This window comes from Pochonia chlamydosporia, chromosome 4 (genome assembly GCF_001653235.2).
Source record: "Pochonia chlamydosporia 170 chromosome 4, whole genome shotgun sequence".
NCBI lineage: Eukaryota > Fungi > Ascomycota > Sordariomycetes > Hypocreales > Clavicipitaceae > Pochonia > Pochonia chlamydosporia.
In genome coordinates this window covers 2,553,331-2,570,164 of record NC_035793.1, presented here as the reverse complement: position 1 = coordinate 2,570,164, position 16,834 = coordinate 2,553,331, and the positions used below count along the sequence as shown (strand labels likewise).

The following is a 16,834-nucleotide window of genomic DNA, read 5'->3' as shown; positions in this document are numbered from 1 at the left end:
GTGCCAGTCAGCAAAAAGATTATGCACCTCCAATTCATCGCTCACAATCAGAGCTCCATGGGATCGGACATGGGTCCAAGTGGAACCTCCATCGACATTCAGAAAAGAAAGGGGGCAGAGGAGATGAAAGACTTTTCAGGGGCACGCATGTTATCAATGAGGGAAGTGGTGTTGGCGAAAGAATGTGCCAGGAACCAAGGTGACCAATAGCGGGTCGGGAGCCCGGGTACTAGGTACCTAGGTAGTCTTACAAAAAAGTACTCATGAAAAGGACTAAAATACGAGTGGGTACAAGTTACAGAGGGTAGCTGTACTAACTTTGGCCGTGCACACATGCACAGGCTCGAAAACGCGTACTGTCAACTCCCTCTGCCCCTGCCACTAAGTCCTTCCAAGGTTTTTGCCCTGAGTCTCAGCAAGGTCAAGCGTCCAGGGTTGGTGCAGAGGGGCATTCTTGAACAAGTCTCATCCACTGCGGAGTGTCAGCCACCCGGCCCGTCCATCTATCCAACCACACGTTCCCTCCTGTCTGAAGCGTTGGCAATGCTGTCCTTCCTTGACCTCCCTGACCTGGCCATTTTTCTCATTCACTCTCGCTTCCTTTTCGCCCTCCAAACACATCACACTCTACGGGAACAACAGGCATCTGACTTCGCCTGTGATTCTGCAGAAGATTGTTCTCCCTTTTTTCTTTCTCTCGCTGATCTCTCTCAGACCACCACTCGTTTGTTTTATATCTGTCGTTTGCCGTTCGCACGTTCATTTGCCACTGCCAATTCGTTGTTCCAAAACACTACACTCAAACGCTTAACGTTCGGTTCAGGCCTGTTGAGGCGCTCTCTATAACCAAATTGACTGTTTGGACGATAAGCCCCTAACGGTTTCACGTACGGAATCACCATATGGCCCGTATTGCTTAGACCGACAATTGGAAACAATGTCGGGCTACCCAGGTGGTCACAACGACCACTATGACGATGGCTACGGCCATCAAGGCGGCAACCCTCATGGCAATGCGGATTCGTATTATCAAGATGATCAGTACTATGATAATGGCTATGATGCCCGCGGCGGGGGTCATGCAGGTCCAGCCGGAGATGGGTATTATGATGAATCGTAAGTCAGAACACTAACCACCCAAATACGTTGTAACTGATGTTGATCTTTCGAAAAGTGGCTACTATAACGCCGACCCCAACAATCCTTATCATCAGGACGGCGGCTACTACGATGGGCATGACCAGTATCAAGACGAGTATTACAACGGCCAGGGTGGCTACTATGAACAGGATTATAACCAAGGCTACGGCGGCCCCTCTGGTCGCCACGGCTCTGAAGAAGACTCGGAGACAATTAGCGACTTTACCATGAGATCGGATATGGCTCGTGCTGCTGAGATGGATTATTATGGCCGCGGAGACGAACGCTACAACAGTTATGGAGATGGCCAACGAGGCTATCGACCCCCTTCGTCTCAAATTTCGTATGGGGGCAATCGTTCCTCAGGTGCATCGACCCCCAACTATGGAATGGACTATGGCAATGTGCTACCGGCTGGCCAACGCTCCAGAGAACCGTACCCTGCCTGGACATCTGACGCTCAGATTCCCTTGTCCAAGGAAGAGATTGAGGATATCTTTTTAGACCTCACAGGAAAGTTCGGCTTCCAGCGAGATAGCATGAGGAACATGTACGACCATCTAATGACTCTTCTCGACTCCCGTGCTTCTCGCATGACGCCAAACCAGGCATTACTCTCACTTCACGCCGATTACATCGGCGGCGACAACGCCAACTACCGTAAATGGTATTTTGCCGCTCATCTGGATTTAGATGATGCAGTTGGTTTCGCCAACAGCAAAACAAAAGGCCTACGTCGCAAGGCCAAGAGCAAGAAAAAGAAGAATGCGGAAGAGAACGCCAACGAAGCCGACGCGCTCCAAGACCTAGAAGGCGATGATAGCTTGGAGGCCGCCGAATTCCGTTGGAAGACTCGAATGAACCGCATGTCGCAACATGATCGCGTCCGACAGATAGCGCTGTACCTCCTGTGTTGGGGCGAAGCTAATCAAGTGCGATTCATGCCGGAGTGCCTGTGTTTCATTTTCAAATGTGCAGATGATTATCTCAACTCACCGGCTTGTCAGGCACTTGTTGAACCTGTCGACGAGTTTACTTACTTAAACGATGTCATCACACCGCTCTATCAGTACGTTCGGGACCAAGGATATGAGATTCTTAATGGTGTGTATGTCCGCCGCGAACGCGACCACAAGCACATCATTGGGTACGACGACTGCAACCAGTTGTTTTGGTACCCAGAAGGCATTGAGCGTATTGTCCTGCAGGACAAAAGCAAGCTGGTGGATGTCCCTCCTGCTGAGCGCTATACAAAGCTTAAAGAAATTAATTGGAAGAAGTGTTTCTTTAAGACATATAAAGAGTCAAGATCATGGTTCCATCTTCTCGTCAATTTCAACCGAATCTGGATCATCCATCTTACCATGTTTTGGTTTTACACAGCCCACAATGCGCCAACGCTGCTCGTCGGCAGTGCCTACCAGCAGCAACTGAATCAGCAACCAGCTGGATCTAGGCATCTCGCCGCCGTGTCTATTGGCGGAGGCATAGCCTCACTCATTCAGGTTCTAGCAACTCTTGCTGAATGGGCATATGTTCCTCGTCGATGGGCCGGTGCGCAGCACCTGACGAAGCGGCTGCTCTTCTTGCTCCTCATTTTCATCATCAATGTTGCACCAGCTGCCAAAGTTCTTGTCTTTCCAACTAAGATCAAAGAAGCAGGTGGCGTTGACGTTGACTACATTATCGGCATTGTCAACTTCATTGTGGCAGTGATTACATTTTTGTTCTTCTCAGTTATGCCTTTGGGCGGATTATTTGGCAGTTACCTTACAAAGAACTCTCGGCAGTATGTGGCCAGTCAAACATTCACCGCCAGCTGGCCGCGATTAAAGGGTAATGACATGGCGATGTCTTTCGGTCTGTGGCTGACCGTGTTTGGAGCCAAGTTTGGGGAGTCATATGTATATCTCACTCTGTCCTTCCGAGATGTCATCCGCTACTTGGCAATTTTTAAGCCTGTATGTGTTGGTGACTCCATATTGAAGAAAGAGCTCTGCTCACGACACACGTATATTCTGCTGGGTCTAATGGCTTTCACGGATTTGATCTTCTTCTTCCTGGATACATACCTCTTCTATGTCCTTTTGAACACAATTTTTTCTATTGCCCGATCTTTTTATATTGGTTCCTCCATATGGACGCCATGGAGAAACATATTCTCGCGGCTACCTAAGCGCATATATTCCAAAGTTTTAGCAACAACAGACATGGAAATTAAGTACAAGCCAAAAGTACTGATTTCACAAGTCTGGAACGCTATTGTTATCTCAATGTATCGCGAGCATCTATTGGCAATAGACCATGTGCAAAAGCTCCTTTACCACCAGGTTCCCTCTGAACAGGAAGGAAAAAGAACACTACGAGCACCTACGTTCTTCGTCTCACAAGAAGACCATTCCTTCAAGACTGAATTCTTTCCAAGCCAAAGCGAAGCAGAGCGCCGAATTTCGTTCTTTGCGCAATCGCTTTCTACACCTATTCCTGAACCTCTCCCTGTTGACAATATGCCGACCTTTACGGTAATGATCCCCCATTACAGCGAGAAAATTCTTCTGTCTCTGCGTGAAATCATTCGCGAGGATGAGCCCTACTCGCGCGTCACACTATTGGAGTACCTCAAGCAGCTGCATCCACATGAATGGGATTGTTTCGTCAAGGACACTAAGATCCTGGCCGATGAAACTGCGCAAATGAATGGTGATCCGGAAAAGGATGAAAAGGACACAGCCAAGAGCAAAATTGACGACCTTCCCTTTTACTGTATCGGGTTTAAATCATCAGCTCCAGAGTATACACTGCGAACTCGTATTTGGGCCTCCCTTCGGTCGCAGACACTATATCGCACTATATCGGGCTTTATGAATTATAGCCGGGCCATAAAACTTCTTTACCGGGTGGAAAACCCAGAGGTCGTGCAAATGTTTGGCGGCAACTCGGACAAGCTTGAACGGGAACTAGAGCGAATGGCCCGACGAAAATTCAAAATCGTCGTTTCTATGCAGCGATATTCTAAATTCAAGAAAGAGGAGATGGAGAATGCAGAATTTCTTCTTCGTGCCTACCCGGATCTTCAAATTGCTTATCTGGATGAAGAGCCTCCGCTGGCCGAGGGCGACGAACCAAGACTTTACTCAGCGCTCGTCGATGGTCACTCTGAAATAATGGAAAACGGAATGCGGCGGCCGAAGTTCAGAATTCAACTTTCGGGGAATCCTGTGTTGGGTGATGGTAAATCTGATAACCAAAACCACGCATTGATCTTCTACCGGGGTGAATATATTCAGCTTATCGATGCCAACCAAGACAACTATCTCGAAGAGTGCCTGAAGATTCGCAGCGTTCTTGCCGAGTTCGAGGAAATGAAAACAGACAACACTTCGCCATATACTCCTGGCGTCAAAAACGAAACCAAAACTCCCGTTGCTATCCTTGGTGCCCGAGAGTACATCTTCTCCGAAAATATTGGTATTTTGGGAGATGTTGCCGCCGGAAAGGAACAAACTTTTGGTACTTTGTTTGCCCGAACGTTGGCCCAGATAGGAGGCAAGCTTCATTATGGCCATCCCGACTTTCTCAACGGTATCTTTATGACAACGCGTGGCGGTGTGTCAAAAGCTCAAAAAGGTTTGCACTTAAACGAAGACATCTTTGCCGGAATGAACGCTATCCTTCGTGGTGGACGCATTAAGCACTGCGAGTACTACCAGTGCGGAAAAGGCCGTGATCTTGGCTTTGGCTCGATTTTGAATTTCACAACCAAGATTGGAACTGGAATGGGCGAGCAAATGCTCTCTCGCGAGTATTACTATCTGGGAACACAACTGCCACTGGATAGATTCCTCTCCTTCTACTACGCCCACCCTGGATTCCACGTTAACAACATGTTTATTATGCTCTCAGTGCAGCTTTTCATGTTATGTCTTGTTAATTTTGGCGCCTTAAGACACGAGACGATCGCTTGCGAATATAATCCCGACAAACCCCCTACAGATCCGCTATTTCCTACCGGATGTGCAAACACAGACGCAGTGATGAACTGGGTGCAACGCAGTATCTTCTCTATTTTCTTCGTCTTCTTCCTCTCGTTCGTGCCTCTCATTGTGCAAGAACTGACGGAGCGTGGCGTTTGGCGTGCTTTGGTTCGTTTCTTGAAGCAGTTCTTCTCACTGTCTCCATTTTTCGAAGTGTTCGTTTGCCAGATTTACGCGAACTCTGTGCAGCAGGACCTTTCGTTTGGTGGAGCTCGGTATATTGGTACAGGACGAGGTTTTGCTACCGCCCGCATCCCGTTTGGCGTACTTTATTCCCGTTTTGCTGGGCCGTCGATCTACTTTGGCGCTAGATTGTTGATGATGTTGCTCTTTGCCACTGTGACTGCCTGGCAAGCTGCACTAACATATTTCTGGATCACGCTCTTAGGACTTACAATTTCTCCCTTCTTGTACAATCCACACCAATTTGCATGGAACGACTTCTTCATTGACTATCGCGACTTCCTCCGCTGGTTATCGAGAGGTAATTCCAGAAGCCATGGCCAGTCTTGGATTGCCTTTTGCCGGCTTTCGCGTACCAGGATCACGGGATACAAACGCAAGGCTCTCGGTGAAGCATCAGCGAAGCTGTCAGCTGATGTCCCACGCGCCGCCATTGCTAATATTTTTTTCACTGAGATTTTAACACCTTTACTGCAAGTTGTTTGGACATTGATACCCTATCTGTACATCAATGCGCAGACAGGCGTTTCCGAAGATAACAACAGCGATATTTCCGATGCAAAGACGTTTACGCAACCAACTTCGTCGCTGATACGCGTGCTTGCTATTGCGTTGGCACCCATTGGCATCAATGCTGGAGTCTTGGCGGCAATGTTTGGAATGGCCTGCTGTATGGGCCCTCTACTTAGCATGTGCTGCAAGAAATTCGGAAGTGTGCTAGCGGCCATTGCACACGCCCTTGCTGCCATCTTCATGCTCATTATGTTTGAGGGAATGTTCTTTTTGGAAGGGTTAAATTTTGCTCGGACCTTGGCCGGCATGATCGCCGTGATTTCAATCCAGCGATTCGTTTTCAAGCTGATTGTGGCGGTCGCTTTGACCCGAGAGATGAAAACTGACCAATCTAACATTGCATTCTGGACTGGCAAATGGTACTCGATGGGTTGGCATTCACTGTCACAACCTGGCCGTGAGTTCTTGTGCAAAATTACGGAGCTTAGTATGTTTGCAGCGGATTTCATCCTTGGACACTGGCTGCTGTTTATGATGCTGCCGGTTATCCTAGTTCCGCAGGTTGACAAGCTTCACTCAATGATGCTCTTCTGGCTGAAGCCGAGGTATGTTCAGTTCAATTGGGACTTTGTCGCACAGAAGAAAATACAAATCTAATCGTCATACAGTCAGCAGATTCGACCACCTATCTATTCCATGAAGCAATCTAAACTACGTCGCCGACGCGTAGTTCGATATGCCATCCTTTACTTTGTTCTTCTCGTGGTGTTCGTGGCGCTTATTGCCGGACCTGTTGTTCTTAAAAAAGTAGTTTTTAAGACCAAAGATCTTCAGAAGTTTTACAAGCAACTTCAGTTCGGCGGCATGGTGCTCATGCAACCCAACTTCCTCAAGAACGATAACACGCAAGCAAGTTCAGAAACTGGTACCGCCAATCCATCCTACACCTATCCGTCAGGTTATCGCCCTTCGACAGCCACCGGCGACTCGGCAACCTCAACACCATAGTAGGAGCTGACTCTTCTAACTGTCTACGAGGTGTGGCCAGTTGGCTGATGCAATCATTGGTCTCAGGACTGGTGGACGAGTCCAGACGAGGTAGGATGAATCAAATACACGGTTTCATTGGGTTGAGATATCCTTTCATAATCATTTTATCGTCGCTATTTTAGATTGCATGGAAGACACCTGTCGGTTAATCAGGCATGGGATGAGTTTGTGCTTTTTTCTTTTAGTAGTTCTTGGAGCAGGGTCATTTACTGGTTATTTTGCTCTCCCACAGCTGAAATTGTAAAATACAAAATACAAAGATGAATGTGATGTATTAATTTTGCATCTTTAACTTAAATATAAAATGACGAAGATACGTAAGCAGGGCTAAGTGAAGTATCAACCAACAATGATGTTACTCTGGCTACTAGGCTTTACCATCAAAACTGCATGTGAGGTGTTGTTGTGCAATGTTCCTCTATGCCTAAAGTCGCGTTGTGTAGTAAAGTAGACTGGACCTTTGGAAGCCGGCAGCACGGCCTTGAAAACTCGGGGTGGGAACAATGGAGCACAATGTTACGGAGTACACCAGTCCACACTCCCTTGTCAGTCACTCCAGTCTGTACGTCGTGTGACAGCCGTGATGACTTGTGTCAAAAAGATCTCTAATAAATGCACTTTCACGGACAAAACAACCCAGAACTTACTGAAGTGGAAAGACATCAGACTTATTAGGGAGGCAACTCATTATTTTGAGGAGTTTCCTTGAACCTGTGTACTTGTTTCTATTATTGTAGTGGGCATTATCTAGAGTTGTTGAGTACATGGTTGGGTTTTGTTGCACTTCAGAATCAAGGTAATTTAGACGCTATTGAACTACGATTCGGGTTGGTAGTGTATGCTATCCGTAGGAGCGTGACCTGCCATGAAGGTTAGATTGAAATCTGGTCCTCTCCGTCTCGAAAACTGCAAGAATCTACGGAGTAGGGATGTGGTCTAAGTTCCTATCAGTGTAATCTCCATCTGGATATCTTGCAGGTCACCACAAAAGTTGCTTCCACATCAAATCCGAGTCCTGTGTCTGGTGCGTGCATGTAGTAAGTTAGTCATTTAATATGGGTCATCGACTGGACCACGCCTTGCGCACCGAGTTTCCGAACTCAATCTTCAATGGCTGAGTGTCAGTGAATGTTCGGCAAATTCGGCATCCACCACTGGTGGCACTTTAGTGCAGCCCCTGAGCCACCAACCAGAGATATTGACCGTGCCACTTTTCGACCCAAAAAGCCGATGCGTCTTCCTCTGTCTTGTTACTCTTCACCATCTAGGACACCACAACGCGACAACCTGTTAAGGAGTTAGCCCCATGGAAATCGACGCATTGCAAAATCAACTCGGCCATGCGCTGCACCGGGCATCAACCGCATTTCAAAAGGTGCCAGGCTCCGCTGTTCTTCTTCGGTACATTCGGTCCAGCTACCAGAACGATCCCGTCCGATCTGCTATTGAACTAGTACTTGTTTTATTCTTCATTCGATATCTGCTGTCGCCATCATATTCGACCCATAAGCAAAATTTTGTCAAGCTTAGAGAAGATGTCAGTTTCCCCGTTGACTCCCCTAGTCCCTTTATCATCTGTCTGGCCATGGCTGCTACTTGGCTTCAATGCCCCTGAGATCCCGTGCCATTCTCTAACATTGTATCGCCACTAGGAGATAGATGAATTGATCGATGATTGGGCTCCCGAGCCACTTGTCGCCGAGCAGACAGCGATAGAAGAGGCCGAGAGCGAGAAGCTTCCGGTAATTGTTGGGTAAGTAATGTAACAAGCACTCCGCTAGCTGCGTGGAAGATGGTTCTCCAAGCCGGGTTGTCCACGTTCGCAGCAGTTGAGTTCCCAGTAAAACACGGTGTGGCAAACTAGATAATGCTGCGCTGACAGTCTCATTTGCTCCACAGACCTACTGGACCAAAAGTGAAGCTATCGAACGGTCGAACAGTCACGAATCTAGCGTCTTACAACTTTTACAACTTCAACGCGAATGAACAGATCAAAGAAAAAGCGATCCAAACCCTGCGCACTTATGGTGTTGGCCCGTGTGGCCCTCCGCAGTTCTACGGCACTCAGGATGTCCACGTCAAAGCTGAGGCTGATATTGCCAACTACTTGGGTACAGAGGGATGCATTGTTTACGCCCAAGCGTTCTCAACGGTATCTAGCGTTATCCCCGCCTTTTGCAAGCGTGGTGACGTTATAATTGCCGATGAAGCGGTTAACTATTCTATTCGAAAAGGACTGCAGGCCTCACGAAGCAACATTAAGTGGTTCAAGCATGGCCGGATGGACGACTTGGAGCGGGTTATGAAGGCTGTCGCTCTTGAGCAAGCCAAAGGAAAGAGGCTCACGAGGCGGTTCATCGTTACGGAAGGACTTTTTGAGACTTGCGGGGACATTACAGACCTTCCCAGCCTCGTCGAACTAAAAGAGAGATACAAGTTCCGGATTATCCTTGATGAGACGTGGTCTTTTGGAGTCCTTGGACGAACGGGTCGGGGGCTTACCGAATTTCAGAATGTTGACCCCCAACAGGTCGACATGATTGTTGGCTCTCTCTCTGGACCCTTGTGTGCTGGTGGAGGATTCTGTGCTGGAGCTAAAGACGTCGTCGAACATCAGCGTATTACATCGTCAGCCTATACCTACTCAGCTGCGCTGCCAGCAATGTTAGCCATGACCGCGAGCGAAACCGTCAATCTCCTTCAATCCAATCCGGATATTCTCAGCCAGTGCCGTGAGAATATCAAAGTCATGAAATTGCAACTGGACCCTCGCAGCGATTGGGTTGTTTGTACCAGTGCACCCGAAAATCCGATCATGCTTCTTGTACTAAAACCAGAAGTTGTCAAGTCGAGAAAATTTGGTATTGAAGACCAAGAAAGGATTCTACTCGAATGCTCTGACGAGGTAAGATAAATGACCTGACCGATCTGATTTTGATCTAAGTGGCTATCCTTCGTACCGAGAGCCTGGGATGTTCCACCTATTGATGCAATCATACCTAGTGCCTAACCAACGGAGTTCTCGTCGCTCGACTAAAGACAAGACCGTACTCGCAATCAATCAAAGCTCGCGACAGCAGTTGGATCGCTCAACCTGCGCTAAAGATTTGCATTACATCGGCCCTTTCTAAGAAAGATATCGAAAAGGCTGGGGCAACAATTCGGCACGCCATCACTAAAATCATGACACGTAAGATTGGCGGCAGAGCCGGGTAGAGATACAACACAGCTACCTTGATCATCTTTTGCGCCATGTGCGATTGGGTCGTTTTGCAGGCCATTTCACAAAGACGGCACGTGAATATTGAATATTACTGTCCGCTTTGCTGCAGCATCCGTGTATTATAGCGATCAATAATGACGCCCGGCGGGGGACTCTTTGAGGCAGTCGGCTATACTGGCTAAGAGTTTGATGGTAGATAATAGTATGAATGCATATCGTACGATGTAAGTAATATTGATTTCGACAGACAACAATAATTAATAGGCCTGTCATATTGCCCGCTGCACTACTCGTCCTTGACTACGTGGATTTTCGTCGAGACATCCACCTGCACTTCTCCGCGCTCTTCATTCACATTCCCAGGTTGAGATCAGAGCACAGCTGTAAAGTGAGTAAACTGCTTATACAACAGGAGTGCTTTACAAATTAGTGATTTGCCGGGGATGTTTTGTTACTACCGAGTGGCTGTTCCTGCCTGTCGATTTTGACCATAAGGGTACAGGATATTAATTATCTACCTACCTACTTAGTAGTCAATGTAACGCACATGTATGATATCATGATGTAGTTATGAGCGGGCGATACCCTCATACAACCACACCCCAAATTGGGCAAGGAAAGATATTTCTAGTGTTAAAATGCCTTGGGTAGAGGACGTAAACAAATTTGCCCTGCCAGACATATACACCGTATGCGTAGAAGTTAATATTGCAATTAAGAATTTCATATGGCAATGATCCACCCTGCCTTGCTTTCCATGTCACGTCTGTCGACTTAAGCGTAAAGCTGTCATAACCACATTCCCAAAATTCACCTATGTAAGTGATTGAATTGTTACAAGTCACAAGCTGCTTTTAGAATGTAGTGCAATATGTAATGCACAATAAATGCGAGGCTCAGAACGGGGCATTGATCATCCGGGCGCCCGTCATTTTATGTCTTGTGTGTTTTGACCATGCTTCAAACGACAAGACCTAGACGAGAAACCATTTTTGGTGTTTCACCGAAGTATCTAGATTCCCAATTATAATGCACGAGAGGGCCCGCTTGATCCGAGGCAGTCACGCTAGCGTTATCCTACACAGAAAATATTGCCTAAAAACTCCACGGTATATGCATTTCCCCCAACCCGCTGGATCACACCTATGCTACACATGCACCTGTTGTACAGTAATCATCTTACAAGAATGTAAAGGATGGATTGCGCCCAATAGCCCAAAGGTAGTTTAAGGACCAAGCCGCTGGGTGCTGCCCAGTAGCTCTGTGGCATTGCTACCTCCAGATCTTGTTGTTGATGGCAAGACACCAAATCGGCCGTAAGTCTTTTGGTCTACACTCACATAGTGCGGAAGAACAGCCAGTAAATTTAGACGAGTTTCTATCCACCTCAAGGCCCATTCTGGGGGTGCGATGAACTTGAGGTATCCAATGCCACCTACAGAGGAGTAGTATTATTAGCTCATTTTGGTTCCGCATTCACATGTTCTTGGTTGGCTTACATATGTATCCTACGGCCACACCACACAGGTGCCCCAAAAGGCTAGTATTCGGTATCAACGCTGCCACGACAAATATCATAAGCAGCGGTGTTGTCCACGTCGGGATATGATATGTGCCAATGACTAGGTGCGGGTTCGAGCGGTATGTTCGAATGGCTTCCATTCCAAGAAGCAGGAAGACCCATACACTTTGTTTGGATATGCTGTCAGCCTCTCCCCAAAGCTTCATGAGCTATCCAAGCGGGACGACGTTACCTTGCTCCCATAACGGCATTATTGGTTCTAAGAATACCCAATTCGATGACGACGTATAGAAGGGCCGGAACTGTGGTCAACGCTGCACGATCTCAGTCAAAAATTTTCCTCGTTGCCTGAATGCAAACGCGTGCGTGCTACCTACGTCCAAAAAATAGGGCTAGGCTGGTAAGTGTACCATATTCATTTTCGAACCGTTCCATCAAAGGGGTCAACGCGACCAAATTGAGCACGACGTGAATAACGTTAAGATGGATAAGTGGGAAAGTTGATAATCTGTATGCTATGAAGTAATGTTAGACGTGGCAATGTGCCATTACAACACGTGTGGAAACTCTGCCTTACCAGTTGCGAACGTGACCTTGTCTGGTATCAAGGAACCCCATTGACGCAAGTTCCACGCGGACGGAATGCCAAGTAGCCAGAATGTAAGGATGGCCAGTATGATTGCTCGAGTGAATAGCGGCAGTCGGAAAATATATGACCGAGCACGTAAAGTGCTGAAGCCCCGAATCCCGGGCATCGCGACTGTTCGTCCGTTTGTGGTCGAATTCTAAATTCGAGATTGGGAGTATTGAAGCCAGGAGGAAGGCTGCCCAGGGCAAAGGAGGTCTCGGTCAGAAAGTCAAGGAGAACGCTCGGTGCGATCAACCATTACCTCCTGATCCTGTTTCGCTGTTGAGGTTCAAGCTGCCTGTTGTCCCAAGACTAGCGTGGAGTAATGCTGTTCCGAGTCCGTGGAGATTGCTGGCATCAACCAGACTGTTCAAGTGCAGCCAACCAACTTTGTAGACTCCACAGCAAGGGAAAAAAGAACACCAGGAGGAAGTGGCACACTGAGACCCGCTTGCAAAGCCCCGGTATGTGCAACTACCAAGGTACCTACATAAGTGCGTACGCACCAAAACCTATTAGGTACCTACCTAGGTACGGATTAGGTAGGCAGGTAATTACCAAAAGCCACCTGTCGCGTCAAACGTGTTTCGAGCCGGCTGTGCGCCAGGTAATGGAAAGTCGACGTCAACTCAGAAGCCAACCTGAGCGCTCGGTATCGCTTCCTGCAAAGTAGTAGCTCCCCTGAGCGCCAACCGCGGGCATGTCAAGGTTGCTGTGTAAGTGTATTATGTTTGATTTCTTTAAATGCCGTTTGTTTGGACACGTTTCTCAAGGTGCAGCACACCACTAACAAGGAACCCGGTGGCCTCAGCATCAGCATTGTCCTTGCGGCGGGATCCGCGTATGCTCAAACTACCGCCCTATCTCTCGCTAGTATGTGTTCTAGTCGGAATTCTCTGGCTCGTTTTGCTACCTCTTGACAATTACTCGCGACGCACCTATATTTCCGAGAATGCCCTGCTGCCTGGCCAGGTGCACACATATTTTGGGGGCAGCGAGCAAAACATTTTCAGAGCCTATAGAAAGGAACTCGACAGCTTGGCTGGAAAGAGCAATCACGAGTGAGTTGAGTCTTGGAGTGCAGGAGAGATAATTCAACGAGAGGGCCAGAAACTGATGACCGCAGGATCAACAACCACCTCGAGCTAGTCCTTGGTGCCGCCGGTATCAAGGTTGGAAGACAGAACTACACCTACTTTTCTGCCGGGGAACGGTACGGTGGTGAGAACATTTACGGAATATTGCAAGCTCCCAGGGGAGATGCTACCGAGGCGATAGTTCTGGTGGCTGGGTGGACTGGCGTCAATGGCTTGTTCAATGCCAACGGTGTTGCTCTGGCCCTCACGCTCGCCAGGTACTTCAAACGTACGTTAACTATGATTGAGCACCCTGGGAGGGACAAAGTGACTTGAGAGCTAATACGACGGACAGGTTGGTCGCTTTGGTCAAAAGACATAATAATACTTCTGCCACCTGATAGTCGAGCTGGAACTCAAGCCTGGGTAGATGCCTATCATGATAGCCACAAACCCAGCAGTGTTGCATCGTTGCCGTTGAAATCTGGAGCTCTGCAAGGCGCAATCGCTATCGACTATACCCTCAATCAGCGATTTGAAGGGGTACACATCATCTACGATGGGACTAACGGGCAATTGCCCAACCTTGACCTCATCAACTCCGTCGTTAACATTGCGGGAGGGCAAATGGGAATGCACACAGCCATACAAGGTATGCAGCATCACGATGACTCTTACCGAGATCGCCTCACGACCATGTTGCGGGGAATGTTGAAGCAAGGACTGGGCATCTGTGCTGGTCCCCATAGCAGCTTCATCCCGTATCACGTTGATGCTGTGACGCTGCAACCGTATGGCGAAGGGTGGCATGACGAAATGGCCATGGGACGTGTTATAGAGGGTACATTCCGAAGCTTGAACAATTTGCTGGAGCACCTTCATCAGAGTTTTTTCTTCTACCTGCTAATGCAAAGAGACCGGTTTGTTAGTATTGGCACATATCTCCCAAGCGCCATGCTCCTGGCCGCCAATTTTACGATTATGGCTATTTTCCTCTGGGTAAAGAGCGGGCAGCCGGCCAAAGCAGTCCAAATTGGAAGTGCAGCATCCCCTGAGCAATTTAAAGAGGAAGAATCAAAACGGAACCAGCCTCCAAGAGTACAGCAAAGTATCACTCCTAGTGAGCGTGATCTTTCTATTCCCCTGGGAATTGTGGCAGGCTGCCATGCTGCATCTATTGTGCCTCTTTTCGTCTTCAATACTGTGTCTGCAAAGGTCAGTGTTCCCGTGAATACGTCCATTGAATGGCAACCCACACACTACTTCTGCTACTAACATATCGTTAATAATCATAGGTTCTTCCGACATCGTTCGCCATCTTCACTTGCTTCTCTGCTTTGCTTCCGTCGATTATATCATATTTCCTCCCTGCTTCTTTCAAGCATGGAGCTCAACTCTTTTTGCTGACCAAATCACTGTCCTTGCTCGTTCTTGGAATGGCATTGGCGACATTGGCTACTCTGAACTTCTCATTGGCATTTCTAGTCGGTGTTATTGCCAGTCCATTGACATTTATACAGCCTTGCAAGACCATCCTTTCCAAATATTGTGTTGCTGGACTGCTCAGTACGGTAGCGCCACCTGTGGTGGTTTCCTCAGCAGCCTACGTCGCTGGGTTGACTGTGGCGGAATTCTTGCAGGAAGCTAGTTTTGGTTGGAACGTGTGGGCTATGTATACGCCTATCGTGATTTGGTGCATCTGGTGGCCGGCCTGGCTAGTTGCCATGATAAATCTTTTGGGCGCAACTTCAGTCTAAGTTTTGTATATTCACGAACGTGCGTGCGTATACAACATTCGATCACGTGTGCGAGCTGTCGCGAACCAAATAGTTGTGATTGCTCCCTTAATATACATGTGTTATTATCGGCGCAAACTTGCCTGTCTATGGTCTCTGCTCTAGCAGCTTGTAAAGGAACGGCGAAATACAGCCCAAGAAATTCGCTTCAGGATATACCTAATGCCATGACGCCGCCCGCCAGCAATGATCCCCTTGAGGTTTGGTGAGGGCTAGTTCAACATTCAACGCAACAAACCACCGCTGGAAGAATGGATGGGCAGTTTATGCCGCCCAGACATCCTTTCCAGCAGTCTCGATCCAATTACCAAGCTGGTTAACGTTGAAGTCCCAATCAAGGAGACGTTGACGCATGTTGCCGATTTGCTTCATGTCAAGGACTTTGGGTTGTACCCACGTAATGTGGGCAATTTCATCCACTTGGTCAATTGTCCCCCGAAGCAGACCAAGACTAAGAGCCTTCATAATTAGATGTTCAATCTCCTTTTGCTGAACGTTTGTCTCCTGTGAAATGGTGGCGAATGTCATTGTGCGGTCGTGAGGAGGACGCCGGAAGACGGCTTCGGTGAGAGCCGCGAGATAAATCTTCTGCCGTAGGTGTGTGGAATGCTCGTCAAGCAGCTTGTTGGATGCGATGTTGTCGGACAGAGCGTCGAACGCGACAAGATCTCCTCGGTTAAATGCGAACAACAGCTCGCGCAGCCAGGCATCGTCCTCACTCTGGGCAAGGGAATCGAGAATCGGGTGCAACAGCAGCTCTCCAAAGTTGTAGATGCTGCTTGACACTAACGCCGCCACACTTAGATAGTAAGCTCGCCTGTGGCGCTCTTCATCCGAAAGCGAGGACAAATCGATACACGCCAAGTAGAGGAGTGAAGTCCTATAGTAATTTGCAAAATCCATTTTCCTCTGTCACGCGAATGGTTAGCTACTACAAGCAGAGCCTCTCCTTTCGAAATATCCTTACTTGATAATAGCTGGCGTTGGCATCATAAAATGCTGCGTGGACGACTGTCTCCACCGAATCGAAACCGTCGAGTATCTTCTCTGATGCGTCTAGGTCTCGTCGTGCATCATCCAGCTTGTTGAGGCTCAGCTTCACGCGAGACACAGCAACGGAAGCGAATACGAGAGCGTCCTGGGATGTATCATTGTCGACTTTCTTCACCACAGATAGGAAAAACGAAAGACGCTCTTGGTCATCTGCACGAAGTATTAGTGACGGCGCGCGGTCGCTGAATGGAATTGCGTCTAAATAGACATACCCTTACACTGCGTTGCTGCTTTCAATGCGAGGTCTACCAGCTTGAGCTGGTTGATTTTATCGGCGAACTTCAGGATGAACACCTTATAGAATGCAAGGCGCTGAGATGCACTCTCAGGCTTGTTGAAGAATTCAACCAGCGTATCAGTGAGCTGGTGCCACAATTTGCGCTCCCAGAATGTCTCCAAATCGAGAATAAGGGGCTGTAGATCTTCTGGCGCTTTTTCTCTTTGCTCTGCAAGGAAATCTGGGATCGAGTCGACTGCCATGGTGCTTTGAAGCAACGATTCGTGTCCGTAGTGTCGGTTGGCTGCGACAAACGAGTTATCTCAGGGTGATAAGGTGGCCGTTCGAATATTCAGAGCGAATTTGATTGGGATTATGCGGTACTGAGGCTTATGCCCG

General features: G+C 48.0%; 5 protein-coding genes across 5 annotated transcripts; 4 read left to right on the top strand and 1 right to left on the bottom strand.

Annotated features, from left to right (window-relative positions):
- Window positions 1-333: 333 nt before the first annotated feature.
- VFPPC_16056 (hypothetical protein) lies at window positions 334-846 on the top strand (the record flags this gene model as incomplete). The annotated part of the gene is made up of 1 exon (XM_018293809.1): window positions 334-846. One exon carries the CDS (start codon window positions 334-336, stop codon window positions 844-846), a length of 513 nt encoding a protein of 170 aa, XP_018143765.1.
- Window positions 847-937: 91 nt separating this feature from the next.
- Window positions 938-6,878, top strand: VFPPC_08207 (1,3-beta-glucan synthase component GLS2; the record flags this gene model as incomplete). Its single annotated transcript, XM_018286955.1, has 3 exons — window positions 938-1,116; window positions 1,175-6,475; window positions 6,539-6,878. 3 exons carry the CDS (start codon window positions 938-940, stop codon window positions 6,876-6,878), a joined length of 5,820 nt encoding a protein of 1,939 aa, XP_018143764.1.
- Window positions 6,879-8,226: 1,348 nt separating this feature from the next.
- Window positions 8,227-10,136, top strand: VFPPC_08206 (serine palmitoyltransferase 1; the record flags this gene model as incomplete). Its single annotated transcript, XM_018286954.1, has 4 exons — window positions 8,227-8,457; window positions 8,573-8,673; window positions 8,820-9,825; window positions 9,924-10,136. 4 exons carry the CDS (start codon window positions 8,227-8,229, stop codon window positions 10,134-10,136), a joined length of 1,551 nt encoding a protein of 516 aa, XP_018143763.1.
- Window positions 10,137-13,136: 3,000 nt separating this feature from the next.
- Window positions 13,137-15,126, top strand: VFPPC_08205 (rhomboid protein 2; the record flags this gene model as incomplete). Its single annotated transcript, XM_018286953.1, has 4 exons — window positions 13,137-13,354; window positions 13,420-13,658; window positions 13,725-14,584; window positions 14,665-15,126. The coding sequence occupies 4 exons, from the start codon at window positions 13,137-13,139 to the stop codon at window positions 15,124-15,126; spliced, it is 1,779 nt and encodes a 592-aa protein (XP_018143762.1).
- Window positions 15,127-15,429: 303 nt separating this feature from the next.
- Window positions 15,430-16,698, bottom strand: VFPPC_08204 (proteasome regulatory particle subunit (RpnI); the record flags this gene model as incomplete). The annotated part of the gene is made up of 3 exons (XM_018286952.1): window positions 15,430-16,074; window positions 16,133-16,368; window positions 16,431-16,698. 3 exons carry the CDS (start codon window positions 16,696-16,698, stop codon window positions 15,430-15,432), a joined length of 1,149 nt encoding a protein of 382 aa, XP_018143761.1.
- Between the last annotated feature and the right edge of the window lie 136 nt (window positions 16,699-16,834).